This window comes from Mirounga leonina, unplaced genomic scaffold, assembly GCF_011800145.1.
Source record: "Mirounga leonina isolate KUSES-001 unplaced genomic scaffold, KU_Mleo_1.0 Mir_92, whole genome shotgun sequence".
Taxonomy (NCBI): Eukaryota; Metazoa; Chordata; class Mammalia; order Carnivora; family Phocidae; genus Mirounga; species Mirounga leonina.
The window spans coordinates 7,272,783-7,297,552 of record NW_023270852.1 but is presented as its reverse complement, the minus strand read 5'-3'; the positions used below and the strand labels follow the sequence as shown (position 1 = coordinate 7,297,552).

The 24,770-nt window shown below is 34.7% G+C and overlaps 1 protein-coding gene across 4 annotated transcripts in view; it reads right to left on the bottom strand.

Annotated features, from left to right (window-relative positions):
- The window catches only part of SBF2 (SET binding factor 2), a 466,008-nt gene that overhangs the window by 191,907 nt on the left and 249,331 nt on the right, over positions 1-24,770 (bottom strand). For 3 of the 4 annotated variants that reach the window (XM_034995316.1, XM_034995317.1, XM_034995318.1), the window contains exons 7-13: positions 16,546-16,678; positions 15,188-15,296; positions 12,550-12,663; positions 8,896-8,973; positions 7,479-7,592; positions 6,584-6,712; positions 2,921-3,019 (exon numbers count right to left, since the gene is read on the bottom strand). In XM_034995316.1, coding sequence (XP_034851207.1) covers positions 2,921-3,019; positions 6,584-6,712; positions 7,479-7,592; positions 8,896-8,973; positions 12,550-12,663; positions 15,188-15,296; positions 16,546-16,678 — 776 coding nt within the window. The remainder of the gene's footprint in view (positions 1-2,920; positions 3,020-6,583; positions 6,713-7,478; positions 7,593-8,895; positions 8,974-12,549; positions 12,664-15,187; positions 15,297-16,545; positions 16,679-24,770) is intronic. The other variant, XM_034995319.1, reaches the window with a different exon arrangement.

The window sequence follows — 24,770 nt, the reverse complement described above, 5'->3', positions numbered from 1 at the left end:
CCAAGATGCAGCAGGAGATCGCTGTTCAGCAAATAATGCCGCAGATTGCTAATGTGAAAAAAGGTATCATTTTGGAGAAGAGTGAATTTTCAGCCCTCAGAGCAGAAAATGAGAAAATAAACCCTAAACTACATCAGTTAAAACAAGTAATGGATGAAGTAATCAAAGTCCAAACAGGTATCAAATTAGACTTCAATCTAGAAAAGAGCACAGTGCAAGAATTGTATTCATTGGGGGTGCCTGGGTGGCTCAGTTGGTTAAGCGACTGCCTTCGGCTCAGGTCATGATCCTGGAGTCCTGGGATCGAGTCCCGCATCGGGCTCCCTGCTCGGCGGGGAGCCTGCTTCTCGCTCTGACCCTCCTCCTTCTCATGCTCTCTGTCTCTCATTCTCTCTCTCTCAAATAAATAAATAAAATCTTAAAAAAAAAAAAAAAAGAATTGTATTCATTGAATGAAAGGAAGCTGCTGGAAATGAGGACAGAAATGGTGTCATTGCATGCCCAGCAAGATCAGGCTGTCACCCAAACAAACAGGAAGATAGACACTGAGGTCACTGGCCTCAAAACCATGCTGGAGTCGCACAAGCTCGATAACATTAAATATTTAGCAGGGTCTGTATTTATGTGCCTAACAGTAGCTCTGGGATTTTATCACCTGTAGATATAATAAAGTGTCTATTTAAAGAGAAAAAAAAAGAATGTATAATTATTATTTATTTTACTGCAGTTTTCAGTTTTGTGTCAGCTTAGTGTAAACTATGTAATATAGTAGAGTGCGTAGTATGTAGTGTAAGCTAACATAAAACTTAAGTTCTAGGATGGCAAAAAAGGAAATTACTTTGTTTTTGCATCAAAGTGGCTTGGCACACTCCCTTACATACACTATGTACTCAGTCATGTAACAGAGACAAACCTGTGTCAGAACCCCAGCTCTGGTCACTTACAGGCTATAAAATTTTACAGTTTTGGAATAGTCCTGTAAAGATCTAAGAAATAAACATTCAGTTATTCAAGGGATCAGTCCCAAAATCTCAAACACTGATTCCCATTTGATGTTTCGCTATTTTTTCTGAAATCCATCAGTAAATCACTCCTAGTGGGCAAGAAAAAAAACCTCTATCTTCAGTTTCCTCACATATCAACATCTGCCCTATTTATGTCCCATGGTCATTTACAAGATCAAATGAGAAAGTATGTTAAAGTGCTTTATAAAAAACAAAGTATAAAAGTCAGTCATTGGAAATATCACTATTTTTCCAGCTAGAGATGAGCCAGCCTAATGCGGGGAAAGAAAATAGGCTTAGGAACTGGACAGATGAAAGTTTCTGAATTTAAAATCTGGATTCAATCACTTCATAGCCATATGATCCTGAGCCAATTATCCCCAGTAAAATAGGGATAATGACACCTATCTTAACACTGTGGTTGTGAAGATTACAGATGATGCTTAATCCCATGCCTGGTACATTGTGCTAAACACTCAATATTTGTTATTATTATTACAATACGTCAACAGAAATTTCTCATGTGGTCATGCTCTACAGTAGTTCTACACAGCCATCATAAATGCCGAAGACCACCACAGAACACACATTTTCCTTCTGACAGAACTCTTTTTTTTAAAACTGTCAGCACACTAATCAAGAAATAGATTTATTATATTGGACACAGTTGTATGTGGAGTGTAGGGTATTAGTCAAAGGGATAAATTTTAAAATAACTTCAGAAATAAAATTCATAAATAACTGAATAACATGAAACAAACACAACTTAGCATTCCTGTTTTTATCCAATTGGGTCTCAGATTTCAAATGGATGTGACAAAGCACTGACTTATGACCCAATGTCCAAAAAGTTCCACCTATTCGAATAATTAAGTTAAACGATACTGCAATACTGACCCCAAATCCTTCTTAAATATATTTCCTGAAATGCACCTTCCTTCAACTTTCCCCTGGGAAACCATACTTGCCATTTACTTTCCTTTTCTTTGTACAAGTTTCAACTCTGAAAAGCTTTACAGGTAGGAAGTATGACTAGCAATCATTAGCCAAAATCCATTTTTCTGCATGCATGTAATCTCCCTGTCACCTTAGGTTCTCTTCTGTCTTGGCATCCAAATGATTATTTCACACTTTATCACATCCCAATCTTTATAACTTAATTGCATTCCTTCTATAAAAGGAATATTTCTACCCTTGAGTTTCTGTGGTCACTTGGCAACCTGCTCTCTTTCTTTCAGCTTTTTACTCCCTGTCTGCTCAAAACAATACAACTCAAACAATTTTCCTGATCCAGCTGACAGTCACTACACCACACTAAAGCGGACACATTGGTCAGGTCTAGTTCTGGTCTCCAATGAGTCTAATCTTTATGTCTTAAAAATGAACAGTTTGCTCTCAAGAACACAGGGTCCTAAATGAAAATCACAATGAGGGCACAAAACAAACGGGAAAACTGTGACTAAGATGTTTTCATAACATAGTTGACTGACAGGAAAATCACTTTGAAAAATGAGGTCTGTTTTGATGCACAGTACCAACTGTAGTATCTTGTAATTTATAATCCCAAAGGTTTTAAGTCAGAGCAAAAAGACAACTAGAAAGATGACACTTCTTAGTTTTTTAAACAAAATAATTACATAGTTTCAAAATTAATGACTGTCTGAGGTGCCTGAGTAACTCAGTTGGTTAAGCATTTGACTCTTGATTTTGGCTCAGGTCATGATCTCATGGGTTCTGGGATGGGGGCCCCAGTGGGGCTCCTCCATGCTTAGCGGGAATCTGCCAGAAAGAATCTCTCCCTCTGCCCCTCCCCCAACTTGCGCACACACCCACTCTCTTTCTCTCTCAAATAAATAAATCTTTTTAAAAAATAAAATAAAATAAAATTAATGACTGTCTAAAACATATTTACTTACATTTTTGAATAGTTGCTCGGCAAGTTCTCTGACATGCTTTATTATCTTCAATGGGTTATTTTCTTCAACTTTAATTCGCTCTACTTCAAAAGCTACCAACTTGGAAAAAGAATCAAATGGCAAAACATCAACTCCAAAATATGCTAAATTAGAAAACTGTGTGATAATTTCTTACAATTTGCAAACCAAAAAGCATCTAAAATATATGTTACTATTAAGACAAAATATTTTACATTTTTACTGGGTTTCACCTTTATTCTAGAGTTACAGAGTCAATCAAGTCCTTGGATAGTCTGGTGGTCTATCCCTGATAATTTAGGGCCCTATTTCTTCTTGGAAAAAGTCATTTCTGGAACTGAGAGAGACCCTCTCATTCTTCAGGCCTCATTCGGAGAATTCTCTCACTCAGAGAATTTCAGATGGTCAGAAAGTCTCCAAACATTTCCCTCACTTACAAAACATGAACCAAATGTTCAAGTCAGGTGACTCAGACTTTAGTCTTGGCTCTGCTGACACTATGATTTGGAACAAGTCACTAAAACTCCTGAGCTTCAGTCTCTTCATCTCTACAATCAGATGGAAAAACAAAATGACCTTTGACCTCCTTCCAGTTCTTAAATTATTTAACTCTAATTCATTTCCCTACAAAACTAATTTACTGGGAGAACAGTATATCCATTTGAAGCAGAGAGAAGAATACTAACAAGAAAAAAAGTGAGTATGGGAAAGAAGGGTAAAAAGATGATTTTTTTAAAAAAGGGTATAATATAGGGTTTTTCCTTCTAGAAACTAACAGATTCACTGGAGCAGACAAACATATAAAACTCTGACTCCACCTATTCTAGGCCAGAAATCAGAAAGACTGTCAAACAAAGGCAAATATATCTTTCCTTCTAACAGGCCTACGTGCTAGGAGTGTGGGGACAAGGCAACACACAAAGCAGGCTGCTTCTCAAAGCCTCTAAAATCTTCAGTGTGGTAGGCTGCCCTAGGTTAGATGAAAACAAGGATCCCTTTTCCAGGAGCAAGTGCTATTTTTCTTTAAAAGCGCATTCAAGCAAATTAAATGACCCAAGAGAAATTACTTAGGTCTGGCATCTCATTCCTTTTAGGCCTTTGACTGAAATATGCATATGAACAACTAGCTTTCAAGTAACAACATCAATTAGACAGGAAAAATCGTAACTGTAGGGAGAACACAGAACTGGATGAACGCTAAGGGGAGACTCAATAGGACTTAGTCCTTGCTTTATCATCATTTCCAATCAAGAGGCTATATGTATATCCTATGTACATAAATGTAGATAATAAATGGTAAGTTGCCACATAAAGCTAGAGACCTAACATGAAGCTTAATACAGACCAAGTGGCTCTCAGAGTCATTTACTCTGGGAAAGTTTGGAGGAAGTGGTGAGATAAGAGCAGAGCATGAAAAATAGGAAGCCATGGTTAGACTGAAAGGTAGAGGGTCGACACTCCAGGCAAGGGAAGGATTTACAAAAACAGTCAGAGGCTATGGCAAGAAAGTTTTCTGCAAGCAATCACTCTGACTTACTAGTTGTGATGAAGCTGCCAGAAGGAGTTACTAAGAGAATTTAGATAGGAAAAATGAGGGGTATATAAACCAATGTTACTATTCAGAATGCTTCAGAAACTAATAGAATGTGAGAGCTAGAAAGGACCTTGGTGAGCATCTAATGTAACTCCATTAAACATTATGTGTCAATTACTGATACATATTAGCCCAGTGATGGGTATTAAGGAGGGCACGTATTGCATGGAGCACTGGGTGTTATACGCAAACAATGAATCATGGAACACTACATCAAAAACTAATGATGTACTGTACGGTGACTAACATAAAAAAATTATTAAAAAAAATCAGATAGTTAGTGATCAATCATATTAAATGTTGGTATTAGGGAATCAGTGATTAGTAATTCATCAGAAGGAACTGCTTATACCACAAGGCAATCTCTCCTAAATTTTCATATGCTTTGTGTTATTAATTAAAGTTTTTGGTACAGCTCTCCATACTCAGAACTACAGCATGTGCCCCTTCTTTCATTCTTATCTGTGATTACTTAATAATCTTTGCGGAAAATAAAAGATCCTTCTCTGAACCGAGATCTTTAAGAACTTGATTCCTATTTTCTCTATACAAAACAAAACTACATAGGGGCACTTGGGTGGCTCAGTTGGTTAAGCATCTGCCTTTGGCTCAGGTCATGATCCCAGAGTCCTGGGATTGAGCCCAGCATCGGGTTCCCTCCTCAGCGGGAAGCCTGCTTCTCCCTCTCCCACTCCCCCTGCTTGTGTTCCCTCTCTCACTCTCTCTCTCTCTCTGTCAAATAAATAAATAAAAACAAACAAAAAAAAAAACAAAATAAAACCACCTGCAGCAAAACATAATCACTATTACTATTCTCCACTATCCTGGGTGCTAAGTGTTTTCCTTTTATACACTCTACAGAACTTTTAGATTTATTGGTTCCAATACAGTGCTCTTTCAGAAACTGAAATGGGAACAGTATTCATTGTTCTATCCACCAGAATGAGCTGCTGTAAACGCAGTTAAATGATAAATGGGAAGATGTGTTAAAATAAATCACAACTAAGACGAAACAGTATCCTTATTTGGAGTCACATTTGTCCTAATTTTCCCTTTATATGGCCAGTTCCTTGAAGATAGAAATGAAATCTGCCTTCCATATATTTAAGATCTCCTACGGGATATAGACAAATGTTGATTATTGATTAGTATGAATGCCACTGAGCAAGGATCATAGGGGACGGGAGGGAAAAATAAAATAAGACAAAATCAGAAAGGGAGACAAACCATAAAAGACTCTTAACTATAGGAAACAAACTGAGGGTTGCTGGAGAGGAGGTGGGTGGTGGAAAGGGGTAACTGGGTGATAGACATTAAGGAGGGCACATGACGTAATGAGCATGGGTGTTACATGCAACTGATGAATAACTGAACTCTACCTCTGAAACTAATAATACACTATATGTTAATTAATTGAATTTAAATAAAATAAAATTTTTAAAAAAGAATGCCACTGAGCCCAACTATGGCTCTATGACACTAACAGACTAAATGTAACTGTAGTTTGAAATCACATATCTATATATTAAACCTAGACCTTTCTCTTTCTCTGAAACTGATAAAGGAATTACTGTATTAATGCCTTCAAAAATAAAAGTTTTATTTATATAATCACTGTCACTTTTTCAAAAAGATTTTAATGAACTACTTAAATTCAGTTGTTCAAGATGTTTATGTACTTCTGTGACATCCTATATTTTTCTAATTTTTCAAATCCACATTATAAATACCAAGATCTAATAAGCATAATAATAAGTAACATTTGGATTATTTGATATTCAATTTATAATACATTTAGGATTTTGAGCACTGGGTGTTACACGTAACTGATGGATTCTTGAACACTACATCTGAAATTAATGATCTACTATATGTTGGCTAATTAAATTTACATTAAAAAAATACTACTTCTCGGATTAACATAAGAATAAAAAAATTAAAAAAAAATAAATAAATAAAGCAACAAGAGAAAAAAAAAATACTACTTCTCTACTTTTAACCACAAGTCCAATTTTGTCTGTAAATATGCATTCATTTGATAAGAACTATACCTCATCAAAGAGATCACAGGATCTATAGGGAGGACCTCTTTCTGAAACAAAACCTGCAAATGCCATTCCATTGAGAACTTTAGTGAGGAAATCATTCTCAACCAAACCACGCTGCCCCAAGAAAGCTGTCTGTAAAGAAAGAAAAAGTGAAATGAATAATTTATCACTTAGTAATGGATGAATGGTCAAAACAAAAATAGAAAGATCAAAGCCTGAATAAATATCTTCATGCATAAATGTGTTGTTATAAAATACAGTCTCTCAAAAAGGTCTTTTGATGTCTGAAATATTACATGTGTTAGAAAGAATAACAATAAGTCTGTCCATAAAGCAGGAGAAGAAATTAAAAATTAACACTCAATTTTAAAAGAAAAAACAATTTATGCACGCCTGGGTGGCCCAGTTGGTTAAGCAGCTGACTTGATTTCAGCTCAGGTCATTTTCTCAGGGTGGTGAGATGGAGCCCCACATAGCTGGGCTCCGCACTTAGTGGGGACTGTTTGAGATTCCCTCTCCCTCTCTCCCTCCCCTCTGGGCACTTTCTTTCTCTTGAAAATAACTAAATAAATTTTTAAAAAAAAGAAAAAGAAAAACCAATTTAGAATTAAATTTTAATTTTTGTACTTTTAATTACTCTCATTTTCTCCAAAATAACTAAATAAATCATAAAAAAAGAAAAAAAAATTTAAAATTAAATTAACAAACTCTAAAGAAAACATGTCAGTTCCACAGTATCATTAAAAATTATTACCAATCACAAAGCAGAGACTTAAAAAATAACCACATTTGATAAACTAAGGTCAAAATACACAGCTAAAAAAAAGACAACCAAGTTGTTTTATTAAATTAGAGGCCATGTTTTGGACACATACAACATGGTAATGTATCATCTTACCTTGTGAAAATGTATTACTGGTTCTGCATGAATTCTTATAAGTTGTAGGCATGATCTATATCCTTGGAAAAGTTGTGCAAATAATCTAAGAAAAATCGCACGTATTTCTTTATCCTGAAAATATAAAAAGAAACAAGTTAGGTAACTGAATTTCTTTAAAAAAAAAAATCACAAAGACAAAAAGTTGAAAAGAACCTGAGAGTTTATTGAATCAATCTGTCTGCACTTCCTACACGTAAGTCTTACTTGTGGCAGTCCTAAGTGGTGGGCATCTAGCCTGTCCCATTATTGAACGGGGTAGGCTGTTAAATAGTTCTTTTTTCAAGTGAACCAAACAAAACTTGCCTATAGTATATCCAATTTTCCTCTCAGAAAAAGAGTCTCCCCCTTCACCAAGTTAGAGAAGGACATCTTTCCCAAGTCATTTGATTTTTACTTCCATCAAAAGAACTACAGTCACAAATATAAAAGAAAAAAATCTCAAAAGACTATATTTTAAAAGCTTATGAAATTCTTCCAAAGTTTATCCAACTTATAAAAATCTATTCCTATATTAATAAGGTATGACTTAAAAATTGGTTTTGATAATTCAGGTTTTAATAAAAATCATAGTTTTGGAACTGAAAGGAAACTTACAAGTTTATTTGGTCAACCCTGGATAAGGAAATGCTCAAGAATGCTTAAATAACTTATCAAAGGTATCCAGTTCTGTAAGGCTCCTGATTGGCCACAAAGATCAACTCTAAGAAATGCATTGGAAAAAAATTTTTTTCAGGTGAAATTTAGATTTTTATTTTAATTATTTTTCTTTTGAATTTATAATTATTTTCATTCAACTTGTTTTTTTAATTTTACTTTATTATTTTATGTTAGTCACCATACATTACATCATTAGTTTTTGATGTAGTGTTCCATGATTGATTGCGTATAACACCCAGTGCTCCATTCGATACGTGCCCTCCTTGCACTGGGAAAACTTTAAAGGGGCCTTTATTATATATTAACTCTTACTTACATGGCTTCTAACTGGAACTATTTTCATCTACCTGTCAAACTTGACTCTCATTGTCAACAATATCCGTTTCCATTTTTTGTAAGCTTCCCCCTTTTATCCTTGCCTGGCCCTTTCGATTTGATACTTGTTATAGTTTTCCAGGCTACAACGCACACTTACTCTTGCCTCCTCAGGGCAACAGTCTTACCTCTACCCCCTCCCAGTCTGCGTGCTGCCCTGTGGCTCCTCCGAGAGCAGGTCATAAGATCAGTCAGTGACTGTTCAATTAGAACATCTAATCTGGTACACTTATTAAACTAGGCTGTACATCTGACTCTCACTACACTCAGCTTCTTCAACAACCCTACAAATAAAAGTACAGCTCTATTTAAAAACATCAAATTTAAATATTAAACTTCTTACCAGCATTTTTGAGTGGGATAAAGCTGTTCGTGGAGGGGGAAAAGCATGATCTGCTACTTCCAAATCTGGGTGTAGAATCTAAAGCAAAGAAGTTTGGTTATGTACAAAATCTTAATATCAATAAAACCTATTATTTAACCTAGTTGGAATACTAAGATGAAAAAGTGTCAGTACATGAATAACAATATATTTCCTCCAGGAAACAATGCAATTAACTGAGGCAGCTCTGTATGTACTATTGTGGAAAGATCTCCAAGACAAAATATTTAAGGAAGAAACATGTGCTAGAAAAACACACATAAAAAAAAAAAAAAAAAGAAAAGAAAAACACACATAAGTATGGTCTCATTTATTTGAAAGTAAAACAAACCTTAAATCTCTCTCTTGGTCTGTTGATCTATCTACCTACACACACTAAACACACAAATGAAAATGTAAAGTTCTGAAAGAATATACACTAAACTATAAAATACTAGTTACCGCTGGGAAGGGAACAGTCTAGGGCAGAATGATTTGTCTATATAGTTGAAAATGTTAAACAAGCATTTGTTTTTATGTTTATTAGTGTATTTAAAAATTAATTAATTAATTAACTGAAATACTGAGGACCAAGTGAATAAGCTTATGAGCCTCACAGTCTAGAGGGATAAAACTACAAAACAATGTGCAAGTAATATAAATATATAAAGAATAATAAACGAAGCATCAAGTATAATTAATTCAACCTAGGGAAAGCTAAAAAAAAAGGTAAGAACTGAGTTAGGTTTTGAAGAAGAGCAGGCTAGGGAGCAGGTAGGTAAAGAAGATCTATGCAAGACTTAACACAGAGAAAAATATGAAATTTCATCAGTAAGTAGCAAATTTTTCTCTTGGCAGAATTATTTTCAAATACTCAGGTTTGGGTAGTATACTTATAATAGACAAAAATACTTTGGCTAACCCCTGGATGAGGAAATGCTCACGAATGCTTAAATAACTTATCAAAGGTTTCCAGTCCTATAAGGCTCCTGAATGGCCACAAAGCTCCACTCTAAGAAATGCATCGCACAAAATTTTAAAGGGGCCTTTATTATATATTAACCCTTACTTACATGGCTTCATAACAATACTTAAAATTGACACTAAAATATTGACAATATTTATAACCCAATCACCCAATCATTATTACAAGATAATAATGCAGTATAATTCATGTCTAAGAAATCGTCCATGGTTATTACACAGTTCAAGTACTGTGTTGCCATTTGATCACAATTATTTACTAACCAAATGAAGCTGCTATAATTGTGTATCAAAGCTCCCACCCAGTTCATCAAATATGATTTCTTTTTGGTTCTAGTTTGATAATACACTATGTTCTCATGTCTTATTTACAGCACTATACTATACCCCACAATTGGCCATTGTGCTTGACAACTACAAAAACAGGTATACTCAGTTTTACCAAATTCATTGATCAAATTTGGTGGCACAGGTGTTGCAGGTTAAGATATACCAGTGTGCAGCAGAATCTCTACCAGGAGACATTGACTTAAGGACTAAAATCTTAATATTTGTTCATTCTCATACTTAATCCCTGAATAACTATAAATATCATTATCAAGTAATCATATATAAGATTTAGAAACTTATGATTTTTCTAGAAACATTAAACATTTTTTTAATCACTCAAATACTACCTTCTCAGCTTCTGCTATATCCATATACTACCAATGTAGTTATTTAGTTAATATTTTCCTTTAAATTATCTTTAAATCAACTCACCTATTTAAATCTGGTAGATGATATCATCTATGAAATCCTAGGTTTTTATGTTATTTTTATTATGATAAATACATAATTATTAAAATAAAAAGGTTTCACATGTGACCCAAAATCATCTCCATACTTCACTTTGGTAAACAGTCCTTTAGTCATCCTATGCATTCAACATTCATCCTATAGATAATGTCCAGGAAACAGAGGCCTAGAGATAGAATGTGAGTTGCTCAATAATATCAAGTGGCAAGATGCAGACTGGAATTTAGGTCTCCTGAGTCCTGCACTAGTATTCTTTCCACTCTATCACATCTTGTATTCTAGATTATGTTAGGTAAAGTCAGTCTTCTCTAAATATTCACATCCCATAGATACCACTATTAACAATATAAGGACTAATACAAATTTGAAAATATTCTAAGAATAAAATCCTTCCTGGTAATCCTAGACTTCTGAGTTCCTATTTAAGTTACTATTTAAGGGGGAAATATTTTTTAATTAATTTTTTTAGGTTTATTTATTAATCTCTACACCCAATGTGAGGCTTGAACATATAGCCCTGAGATCAAGATCAAGATCAGTGCTCTTCCAACTGAGCCAGCCAGGCACCCCATAAAGGGAAAATTCTTTTAAACAGCTCAGACTGAGATATTGTTCAAGAATATGAAGGCTGGGGTGTCTGGGTAGCTCAGTCAGTTAGGCGTCCAACTCTTGATTTTGGTTTATGTCATGATCTCAAGGTTGTGAGACTCATCCCCATGTCAGGCTCCACGCTGGAGGCTGCTTAAGATTCTCTCTCTCGGGTGCCTGGGTGGCTCAGATGGTTAAGTGTCTGCCTTCGGCTCAGGTCATGATCTCAGGGTCCTGGGATCGAGTCCCACATCGGGTTCCCTGCTCAGTGCAGAGCCTGCTTCTCCCTCTGCCACTCCCTCTGCTTGTGCTCTTCTGTCTATCTCTCTGTCAAATAAATAAATAAAATCTTTAAAAAAAAAAAAAAAGATTCTCTCTCTCCCCTTCCCTTTGCCCCTCCCATCCCCTAAAAAAAAAAAAAGAATATGAAGGCTTTAGTTCTAGGACAGCTTGAAAAGGAATGCATAATTTCTAAGTTTCAATTTTCTGATGATGAATAAATTGGCACCTAAAATTTTGTCAGTAAAATACAATGCTCTAATTTTAAAAATCAACTAAGGTAAGGAGTGTCTGGCTGGCTCAGTTGGTAGAGCATGTGACTCTTGAGCTCAAGATTATGAGTTCAAGCCCCATACTGGGCACTGAGCCTACTTTAAAAAAAATTATAAAAAAGAAAAAACCAAGATAAAATAACTATAAAAACATTAAATGTGTCAGTGAGAAACACCCAAACTACAAGAGTCATTAAAACTTTACTCCAAAAAATGTTAGATATTTAATCTCTCAATAAGTTACAGTTTTCTGTAGTAACTTAAAAACATTGGCAAGACAGTATCACACTATTTGCAAGTAGCATCTACCAAAAAGGAATGAGATGCCAACAAGGAGGCTGAAGGAAAAGGAGCAGGTACTATCTTCCAGCAAGGGATGTTAGGGAAACCAGGGATTTTGAGGGAGAGTCCGATCTTATTTTCACAGGTATGTTGGTATGTTTCCAATACTTAACACAGTATTTGGTATATATTAACTACTAAATAAATATGCTGAGTGAAAGAGTGAATGTAGAAAAAATAAAGTCAGAATTTAAAGTATATTCTTCAGATAATATGTAGTAAAGAATCCTATTCTAAATATTCTGTGAGAATATATTCATGTTTTAAGAACATACAACTCTTTTTAAAGTAATTATACTGCCAATGATATCTAATTCCAATTACCTGAGTTTATAGTTAAATCAAAAGAAAATTACTATTAAAAATGTCATACCAAAGAAAGAGCTGCTTGAGTCTGATGTAGAAGTGGTTCCGGGAGGGAAGAGAGGTGAATACATTCAGGAATTTTAATAGTGCCTCCATCCAAATCTGCTATGATTACATCTAGCTAAAGGAGAGAAAAATTAATCAATAATTAATAAAATGCATTTATTGCTAAGCAAAGTAATCTGATCTTAATTCAAAATGAGAGAAAGCAGGTGTGGAAAAGACTCTTGGCTGTCCATAGCAACTACCATGTATTTCCTAGCTTTCTTTGAAAGCTGTGGCATGTGACTAAGTTTCTGCCAATGGAATGTGAGAAGTGATGTGTACACTTTCAGGTATTCAAAATAGAGAGGATGTAAGGCTTTCCTATGTTCTCTTCTTCCTAAGGCTGAAACTATGAACTAACAACAACCCAACCTTGAACATTCAGATGATGCCAATGCTTGAGGCAGTTCTGGTGGAGAAACAAGAAGGAAAGAAGCTTGGACCATGAATGAGTTCATGGAGTAAGCCATTCTAATATAATGGAACACCACTATGGACTGCTGCATGAGTGTTAAATAAAATTCCATTTTGTTTGAACCACTGTAGTTTGGATGCTTTGGTATAGTAGTTTAGCCATATCCTAAATAATATAGTACTCATTACAAGAGTTAACAAACAAAGCAACTGGTATATATTAAAATGGTACTGTTTGGGTGCTTAAGAAAGAAATTGATTTTTAACATTTTACAACAGCCTACTTAAAAATAACTTACATAGGGGCGCCTGGGTGGCTCAGTTGGTTAAGCGACTGCCTTCGGCTCAGGTCATGATCCTGGAGTCCCAGGATCGAGTCCCGCATCGGGCTCCCTGCTCAGCAGGGAGTCTGCTTCTCCCTCTGACCCTCCCCCCTCTCTTGTGCTCTCTCTCTCTCTATCTCATTCTCTCTCAAATAAATAAATAAAATCTTTAAAAAATAATAATAACTTACATAAAAATGAAATAGAGAAACTAGCCAGGACTGCTGAAGTTGTAATGTTGATACTAGGTTTAAAATTCATTCTAATTTATTCATTAAAAATTAAGAAACTTGGGCGCCTGGGTGGCTCAGTCGGTTAAGTGACTGCCTTCGGCTCAGGTCATGATCCCAGGGTCCTGGGATCGAGTCCCACATCGGGCTCCCTGCTCTGCGGGGAGCCTGCTTCTCCCTCTTCCACTCCCCCCTGCTTGTGTTCCCTCTCTCGCTGTGTCTCTCTCTGTCAAATAAATAAATAAAATCTTTAAAAAAAAAAAAAGAAGAAACTTATTTTTGGAAACATTTGGCTATCCTCCAGAAACTTTATGCTTAGTGGTAAAAAATTACCTGTCAACCAGATGGGTATGCTTCTAATTAGTACTAACTAGGTTTTACTAAGTATGTTTATTGATTTATGTATATTTTATGTGGTGATATCAAAGTTAAATAGGAACTAGATATCAACATATAAAGGTAGGAAAATAATATATGAATGAGGGTCTTGCTTCTAATTTACAATGTTGAATTGTCTTTTGTCAGTTTTAATGACACCTATGATTTGATTACAATTATAATTATATATAAGTAACAACAGAGTTACCTCTGTTGACATTTAAAACTAAAACAAGAGTAGAATTACAAAATCTGAAGAATCTGTGGATTGAAGAAGTCATATAGCCCAACCTTTCAGTAAAGAATTTTTCTTAAACTCCCTGAAAAGTGTCATGGAATTTGTTCCTTGTACTCCACTTACAGTTCTTGAGGGTACATTCCTTATCTAAGGCAACCCATTTTTCATCATTGGGCAGCTCTAATAGTTGAAAGCTCTTCTACTGAGGAGAAATTTGTCTCTATATCCACTATAGCCACTGATTCTATTTCGGCTTTTCAGAGCTACAAAAAATGAACCTTCCTACAACAGTCACTTCAGTATTTATCTTTAGCTATCAAACAGTATCAGGTTATTACCCGAGGAAATTTCCTTAAGGGCCTCACAGGATATAGTTTCTAAAGTTTTGACAATCCTGCATGTCCTTCTCTGAAACTCATTTTTTTGTGACAGTACCTCTTAAATAAGTTCGGTACAGAGAAGTAAACACATTATTCCAGAACTGGCTTAAATATAGAACATTCCTTTTCTTCTTTGGTATTTCTATTCATATGGCATTAAGAAAAGAATAATTTGGTGGCATTCATACTGAAGGGTTCATATTCTACTAAAACCCTTCACTCTTTTGCAAATGCTTTTTGCTTTTTAGCTACCAGCCATTCAGGATTAACACAGCCTCATTTCAAAATATGAATATATTGCAGCACTCATAACAAAAGTATAAATAGAATACTAATTAATGGATTATTTCATCTTCCTTTCTCATATATAGGATGGAGAATACAGAAAGATAAAATTAATATGCCAAAAGACGGGCATTTAAAACTATTAATAAATTCATTCTGAAGATCTTCCATACTTGCTATAAGAAGAAACTAGTATATTTATATTTTTCAATGATGCTTTTCTTCCAGCCAATCTTTCCTATTGGGAATGCAACAGATCTGAAAGTAGTAATTAGTTGAAATGTTATAGGACTCAAAGAAATATGATAAGGTTTTGGCCTCAATAACTGGCAATTTAAAGATAAATACTTACAAGTTCATGGATATCAGTTTTAAAGATAGAATGTACTCCAATAATGAAAGGCGTTGGGGAACTCAGAACTTCCAGAAGCTGAGCCGGGAGAATGGGAATATAAGGATAACTGGAAATAATAAAAGCATATGTGAGCTATATTTGTTTTCCCATAATATGAACATATTTTCTTTCACCTTTATGTGGTATGAATTTCAGAATACCTACATTTAGAAATTATTAAAATTTTTAAAAGAAAGATAAAAAAATCTTCATGTTTTGAAAGAGATGATCAGATATAACAAGATATAAAGTAAATGGAACCCAGGGCAGCTTCCTTATCCCATATTCCTCGGAGGCAAGCAGTCTCTTTAGGTTTGTCAATCTTGCTTGAAAGCATTTTTCATTACATAAAAATCTGATATCAGGAGGTAACAATGACTACCTGATGGGCCCTCTCCCTTAATACTAATGATGATTTGTCTAAATAAAACAATCATTCAAATTCCATTTTCTATACTTGATGTTTGAATTCACTCAGAATGGCAAAGTACAAAAATTAAGGCCTAGAATGCTCTTATCTAGGGGTTAAGAAAGGCACATAGATAAAAAAAAGAAAAAAGTTTTTAAATAAAATCTGAAACAGTCCAAATTCTTTTTCTAGTTTGTATGAACTTAATTTTACAAAAATGTTATGATTATCAAATTGATAAAACAGTATATAAGAAAATATTTTATTCAGAACACTATCAGGGCATCATTGTTAAGATGTTTTGTTTTTTACTTTTTACTATGGAAAATTTTAACATTCCCCCACACCCCCAAAAAATAGGGAGGAAAAAAGGAAAATGAAGCCTCATGTATCCAATGCAGATTTGACAATTACCAATGCAAGGTCTCATATATGTTTGTACCCATTTTAAAACTGTTCTCTTCCCTACTGTATTATTTGAAGCATATCCCAGACATCTTATCATTTATACATAAATACTTTAGTAGGTATCTAAAAAAAAGTAAGGGATCTTCTTTAATATAACCATAATACCATTATAACCCCTAAAAATTAATAACTCCTTAATATCAAATAATCAGACAAAACTAACTTAAGACTTTCATCACTAACTATATTCAAAGAGAATTAAATGTTGCTGATAATATGATTCAAATTATTTTTGCACTAAATTAATCAACACTCAGTAATGAACAACTTGGAAAATTTCCAAATTCTAGGTTAGATTTCCATCAGAATCATGTGTACAGCATAACTTTGTAAAATATGCCCTTGTGGTTCAAAACTATTGTGCTATGACATTTCAACTAATCATCAATAAGTAATGCAGAATTGGGAACAAATTAAAGTACCAAGTTAAAAACCTCACCTATATTTAAGAGGAAACATTAAAGATTCCAGGGCTCTGCAAGCATCACTAAGTCTCTGGAAACTTGCAGAATGGAAGAGAACCTTATTTTCTGTGAGAACTGCACAAAAGAGGCTGAGGACATTTTGAATTCCTGAAAACACAAGAGCAAATGCTTACCAAATGCATTTCATTTTATATGTGTTGCCAACAAACAGACAAAGAATGACATGGAATGAAAAAGCCAGTATTTTTGAAATCTCTAAAGAAAACTATTTGGTTAAACTATAAATTCCATGTAACCTATGAGTATTTGTTTTCCCAAACCTTTATTTTGTCTTTATTCTTCAAATCAATGTAACACTCATTGAACATATTAGTTGTTTGGAAATACATTATTACCTTCTTTTCAACTTCATCTCCATGGACTGTACTGAAATTCCTGTTTTAGATGCTGGCACTGTTCAAGTAACTTTTTTCCCCCCTTAAAGTCCATTTGTCTGATGTTAATATAACCATGCCAACTTTGTTGTTGAAATTTTCCTGGTATGTCTTTTTCCATCTTTTCATTTCAACCTTTCTCTACTTCTTGGAAATACAGTTGACATTTTAACAAATCTAGTCTGACAACCTTTGTCTCTTAAGTAGATCATTTAATTGACTTATGGTGATTATTTCTATATATACATACATATAATATCTTATTCAATACCTTTTATTTGTTCTACCTTTTTTCCCCCTTTCTAAATGATTAATAATTATCCCAGACCTTCTTTTATCCCCTCTGCTAGTACAGAATTTATAAGTCCTGTTTCTATTTTTCTAGTAGAAATGCTAGAAAATACAGCATTCATACTTAATAAATTGAAGTTAAATAAATACATTGTTTCTTATCTTCTCCTTTTTACTACTGGGGCTTTTTTTTTTTTTTTTAAATATTAGTTGAACCTTAATGACATGGACCCACCAAATCAAAGTCTTCTAAGGTAAAATACTTCCTATAACTCCCTTTACCATGGCTTGTCCCTTCACGTGAGGCATGCAAATTTCTTCTTGGTCCATTATTAACTGCTATCCTCTTTTATGATTCCTAACTTATCTCACATGATACACCTGAACTTACAATTCAGGTTTTTAATTTTACCTCATTTGGATAATGTAAGAGTTTTATAACTGGTTTCTCTAATCCAGTCCTTATTCAGTTCAGATCTATTCTCCACAGTCTAGCATGATGGACATAAAATACAAATCTGATTATGCCACTTTCATGCTTCAAACACTTCAGTATCTTCCCATTCTTTTGGGTAGTTATTTTCAAATGTATTCTGTTCCAAAGAAGCAATTTATTAAGAGAAGCTTTGCTTCAACCTGTTTATATATTAAGCGCTGTGAGCCTCAGTTGGTAAAATGAGAATAATTTTAAAACCTACCTTAGAGGGTTCCTATAAAGAAGAAATGAGATAATGCATGGAATTCTCAGTATGGTACCATGTTAAATAATCAAGATACATTAGCTGGTATTATGATTATTATTGTAATTATTGAAGTTGCTAACATTAATTTGCTTTTAAGTCAGGGTTCTGATGCTAAAAATGTTTGAAGACACCTGACTACTAGATTAAGACTGAGCGCCATGCCAAAATATCTTTATGGTTTTACATCCGTATTTCCAACCCAGCTGCTACCTCCCACACTTGTATGATCAATAGTAAACTAACTGAGTTCTTAGAACACTTCTTTCAGTTTGATAACTCTGCTTCTTTTGTTCACCTTCACTGTACCTGATGTCCCCTTCATTAAAATGTGAATCCCTCAAAGATAACACTGGGCCTTATACATTGCTGTATCCTCCCCTGCCAAGCACTGACTATATAGTAGGCACTCAAAAATGTTTCAGTGAACTGACAAGCTGTCTGAATGCTGACATGAGTCACTATAAACAAATATTAAAACTTTCATTAAAAGATGTCAGAGAATATCTTTAAAAATTCAGATAGGAAAAGTGTAAAATACACAGATCATAAATTAAAAGATTAATAAATTCAATTATTTTAAATTGAAAATTCCTGTCAAAAAATAACATAAAAAATGAGGACAAGTCTCAGACTGAGTGAAATTGCATAGAAAGTATATAAATGTAAAAGGATAATCATCTAAAATATGTTGCCCTCGGCTAAGGAAATGAATCCAAAACAATACAGCTAAGACCAAGTGAAAGAGCTTCCTGCCTAATTTTTCTTCTAGGAGTTCTATGGTTTCCAGTTTTACATTTAAGTCTTTAATCCACCTGAGTTTATTTTTCTGTGTTGTATAAGAAAGTGGTCCAGTTTCATTCCTTTGCATGAAGTTGTCCACTTTTCCCAACATTATTTATTGAAAAGACTGTCTTCTCCCCATTGTATATTCTTGTCTCCATTTTTATAGATTAATTCACCAAATAAGGATGGGTTTATTTCTGGACTCTAGTCTATTCCATTGATCTATATGTTCCTGTGCCAGTACCATACTATTTTGATTACTTTGTAGTATAGTTTGAAATCAGAAAGCATGATACCTCCATCTTTGTTCTTTCTCAAGATTGCTTTGGCCACAATATTGTTCTTTAGAAATTTTTTCCTACAGTCAAGATTTGTTCTAGGATCAGATTCTCCATTTAGTTGTTGCGTTTCTTTAGTCTCATTCAATATGAAACATTATTGCAACTTTATTTTTTTATTTTTTATTTTTTTACTGAGGTAAAATTCACCTACCATAAATTAACCATGTTAAAGAGAACAACTTATTGATTTGCTTATGTTGAACCATCACTGCATCCCAGGAATAAATCTCACTTAACTATGGTGTAAGAACCTTTTAACATGTTGATGAATTTTTTTTTTAGATTCTACTTATTTAATTATTTGAGAGAGAGAGAGCATGCACAAGCAAGCACATGAAAGAGCAGGGGGAGGGACAGAGAGGGAGAGAGGGAGGGAGAGGGACAAGCAGACTTGTGCAGAGCCCAAGGCTAGGCTCAATCCTATGACCCTGAGATCATGACCTGAGCTGAAGGCCCCAGTAAAAAGGAGAATTACAGGTCAATATGCCTGATGAACATGGCCACAAAAATTTTCAACAAGATACTAGCAAATCGAATCCAACAGTACATTAAAACAATTCTTCACCACAATCAAGTGGGAATTATTCCTGGGCTGTGAGGGTGGTTTAATATTTACAAATCAATCAATGTGATACACCACATTAATAAAAGAAAGGATAAGAACCATATGATTCAATAAATACAGAAAAAGCATTTGACAAAATACAGCATCTATTTTTGATAAAAACCCTCAACAAAGTAGGGATAGAGGGGACATACCTCAACATCATAAAGGACATATACCAAAGACCCACAGCTAATATCATCCTCAATGATGAAAAACTGAGAGCTCTTCCTCTACAGTCAGGAACAAGACAGGGATGTCCACTCTCACCATGTTATTTAACATAGTACTGGAAGTCCTAGCCACATTAATTGACAACAAAAAGAAATAAAACGCATTCAAATTGGCAGGGAAAAAGTCAAACTTTCACTATTTGCAGATCACATGATACTCTAAGTAGAAAACGTGAAAGACTCCACCAAAAAAATTGCTAGAACTGATACACGAATTCAGCAAAGTCACAGAATATAAAATCAATGTACAGAAATCTGTTGCATTTCTATACACCAATAATGAAGCAGCAGAAAGAGAAATTAAGGAATCAATCCCATTTACAATTACACCAAAAACAATAAAATACCTAGGAATAAACTTAACCAAAGAGGTAAAAGATCTGTACTCTGAAAACTACAGAACACTGATGAAATAAATTGAAGAGGACACAAAGAAATGGAAAGACATTTCCATTGGAAGAACAAATGCTGTTAAAAATGCCTATGCTACCGAAAGCAATCTACACATTTAATGCAACCCCTATCAAAATATCAACATTTTTCGCAGAGCTAGAATAAACAATCCTAAAATGTGTATGGAACCACAGAGGACCCTAAATAGCCAAATCAAGCTTGAAGAAGAAAAGCAAAGCTGGAGACATCACAATTTTGGACTTCAAGCTATATTAAAAAGCAAAAATGAACTTCATCAAGATAAAAAGTTTCTGCACAGGTGAGGAAACAATCAACAAAACTAAAAGGCAACCTACAGTATAGGAGAAGATATTTGCAAATGACATATCTGATAAAGGGTTAGTATCCAAAATCTACAAAGAACTTATCAAATTCAACACCCAGAAAATGGATAACCCAGTCCGAAATGGGCAGAAGACATGAACAGACATTTTTCAAAAAAAGACATCCAGATGGCTAACAGACACATGAAAAGATGCTCAACATCAGTCATCATCAGGGAAATACAAATCAAACCTACAATGAGATATCATCTCACACCAGTCGGAATTGCTAAAATTAACACAGGAAATAACAGGTGTTGGTGAGGATACAGAGAAAGGGGAAACATCTTGCAATGTTGGTGGAAATGCAGACTGGTGCAGTCACTCTGGAAAAGAGTATGGAGGTTCCTCAAAAAGTTAAAAATAGAACTACCCTATGATCCAGCAATTGCACTACTAGGTATTTACACAAAGGATACAAAATTACTGATTTGAAGGGATACATGCACTCTGATGTTTATAGCATCATTATCAACAATAGCCAAATTATGGAAAGAGCCCAACTGTCCATCGACTGATGAACGGATAAAGAAGAGGTAGTGTATACACACACACACACACACACACACACACACACACACACACAATGGAATATTACTCAGCCATCAAAAAGAATGAAATCTTGCCACTTGTAATGACATAGATAAAGCTAGAGAGTATTATGTTAAGCAAAACAAGTCAGTCAGAGAAAGACAAATACTATATGATTTCACTATATGTGGAATTTAAGAACAAAACAAATGAACAAAGGGGGGAAAAAAGAGAGAGAGGGAGGCAAACCAAAAAAACACTCTTAACTACAGAGAACAAACTAATGGTTACCAAGGGGTAGATGGGTGAAATTGGTGGTAGGGATTAAGGAGTGCATTGCTGTGATGAGCACCAGGTGTCCTATGGAAGTGCTGAGTCACTATATTGTACACCTGAAATTAGTATTACACTGTATGTTCACTGACTGGAATTTAAATAAAAACTTTAAAAAAAAGGACCAAGATTCTGAGTATTAGGGTAATGTTTGATCATTTTTACTGGGAGTCTTTGTTCCTGGGTCACTTCTGTAGACAGACATGAGAAATATATGCATGTACACACACACCGACACACACACACATATATCCAAATATATGAACACATATACATGCATATTAACAGACACATATAGAAGTATACATACACATATATATGAGAAATCCTGGGTTCACACCATTACTTTCCCAATTTTTTGTTTTGGTTTGGTTTAGAGAGAGAAAGAGTGCGTGCAAGTGGGGTGGGGAGGTGGTTGAAGTGAGGAGCAGATGGAGAGAGATTGAGAGAGAGAGAATTTTAAGCAGGCTCCATGCTCAGCACAGAGCCTGATGCAGGGCTTGATCTCACAACCCTGAGATCATGACCTGAGCTGAAATCAAGAATCAGCTACTTAACTGACTGAGCCACCCAGGTGCATCTTTACACCATTACTTTTTATTCCTATAGGGTCTCTCCCCAATGACTCTAATACATATGTGTGCGTCCCTTCTTCCAGTGAGAACCCTGGATACTAGTAATATACACATATTCATTCATCTGCTAAATCTTATGCTACATATAAAATAGTTATAAAATTTCTTCGGCCATTCTAACTTAACACCACACCAACTAAAAAGGAGCTCACAATTTGTTTGAAATTCTCTCCTCAAACCTGTTCAAAACTGAGGTTAGTCAAATACTGTGTACATAAGTTATTTTGGGTAGTTTTTCCTCTTCAGTGTGGTTAGGTTTTTCATCTAAAAGACAGTGGAGGGGCGCCTGGATGGCTCAGTCGTTAAGCGTCTGCCTTGGGCTCAGGTCATGATCCCGGGGTCTTGGGATGGAGCCCTGCATTGGGCTCCCTGCTCAGCGGGAAGCCTGCTTCTCCCTCTCCCACTCTCCCTGCTTGTGTTCCCTCTCTCACTGTGTCTCTCTCTGTTAAATAAATAAAATCTTTAAAAAAAATAAATAAAAGATTGAGTTTGCTTCTGTATGCTTCAGTTTTAGTATTTTTGTTTCTTCCCATCATGACTCATCTAGTATATTTTCTGAGTATGTAAGACCTACACATACTTCCAGAAGTTAAATCTATATAAAAAGGTCCACTCAGAGAAGTGGTACTTCTTTCCTGAATTAATAGTATTGTGCCCTGGTTCAACCAGGTTGAATCAATTTTATGGTTGTTATAATGTACTATAATTATATAAAATATTATTGTTGGGGGGATGTGAATGATGTATACTTGAGGATTTTCTGCACCAATTCAGCTACTTCTTCTGAGTCAAAGTATTTAAAAACAAACATTTATGTAAAAAAACCTCTGTGGTTGTATTAGTTTCCAATGGTTGCTATAACAAATTACCACAAATTTGATGGCTTAAAACAACACAAATATATTATCTTTTATATTCTATTTTTTAAAATGTATAATAAGTCATTGTCATTAAGTGGTTGTCACTTTGACATGGAGGAAGTCATATTACATGCCGTCCTTTTCTAGTAGCAAGATATTCCTTCCTAGCTTTGTCTAGTTTATGGCACCTTAACTTTAACTATTCAGAGTTTATCTGGTGAAGGGAAACATTCCCATTTTATCCAGGAGACACTTCTGAAATCTTACTTAAGCTACATTGTAAGTTTTACTGCAAAGATGTTTCATATTTTAGCCAAATATTTTTACAGTAAGAATTACAGACCTGAACCTCTGAAACAAATAATAAATTACATATTAATTTAAAAAAGGAATTCAGAATTATTTTACACATTAAAATGGTTGTTATAATATGGCATATGTTTCCTACTTAGCAGATGTTTATTGTATAGCAAATAGAATTTCATGACAGTTTATGAAGTTCTCATTGTCAAAACCTTTAATAAAAGTGAAAAGTTTTTGATATGCTCTTTTTTTCTGATACTATTGCATCTACCTATCTCTGTCTACATTTTGTGATCAAATGAATGCTTTGTAAAAATATTAGTATCTGTGTTGTAATTATAACAGGGGGTGAGGATGGGGCAGGGGGAGGTTGTTTCTTAAAATAATCACTTTAGGTTAAGCCAGTGCTTAAGAGGGAGAATGTCAAGTACTTAGTCATCCCTATTATGATATTAGGCAATATAGCTTTTCTGCAAGCTTAGACCTGAATTTGTTGTGAATAAAAATAGTAATAGATACTTTATATTTATGGGAAGAATTTCAACCAGCTCCTGATCACTTTCTAATAAAAACTCTTCAAAACATGTTAACCACTAAAAAATGTACAATACTTATTAGCTCAGTTTTTCTTGGTTTATGGAAACATCTATGTAAATGTAAAAATAAGTAATTTAGAATTATGATTAAAGTATTTGCTTAAAAAACCACAAATGTATTATCTTGAAGCTCAGCAGGACAGAAGTCCTATTTTGGGGTTTTCTAGCTTCTAGCAACTGCCCACATTCCTCGGCTCGTGGCCTCCTTCCATCTTCAAAGCTGACAAAAGCCATTTGAGTGTTTCTCATTTATGTGATGTCAGAATGCATCATTCTGACACTGACTCTTCTGTCTCCCTCTCTCATCTTTTAAAGGCCCCTGTGATTTACACTGGGCCCGCCAAAGGAACAGACCCTTGAGTTAGATTTTGAAGAATAAGAAGTTAGTGAGGGAGACAAGAGCAGAAAGGCTTTCAAAGCTGACAGAAAACCATGTGCAAAGAAACAGAGGACTAAGGAGGAAAAGGCACTGAGAAACCTGTAAGTAGTTCTATCAGGGGCATGTTCAAGAAGAATTTGAATACCATGAAAAGGAATCTAGGCTTTCTTTCCTGAAGACTCCGGGGAAGAACTTTTTCCTCTCCACTCCTATCTGAACCCTGTGCAATCCCCTACAAAAAAATAATCCATTTGATAATCCATCAGAAGATAAAATTCATAGTCAGCATCATTTAGTATTAGATAAATTGTGAAGAAGGCAGGCATGTAGTTTTAAGGGACTCTATCCACTTACATCAGTCAAAACAATTAGTTTATGATACCAAGGGGGAAATATT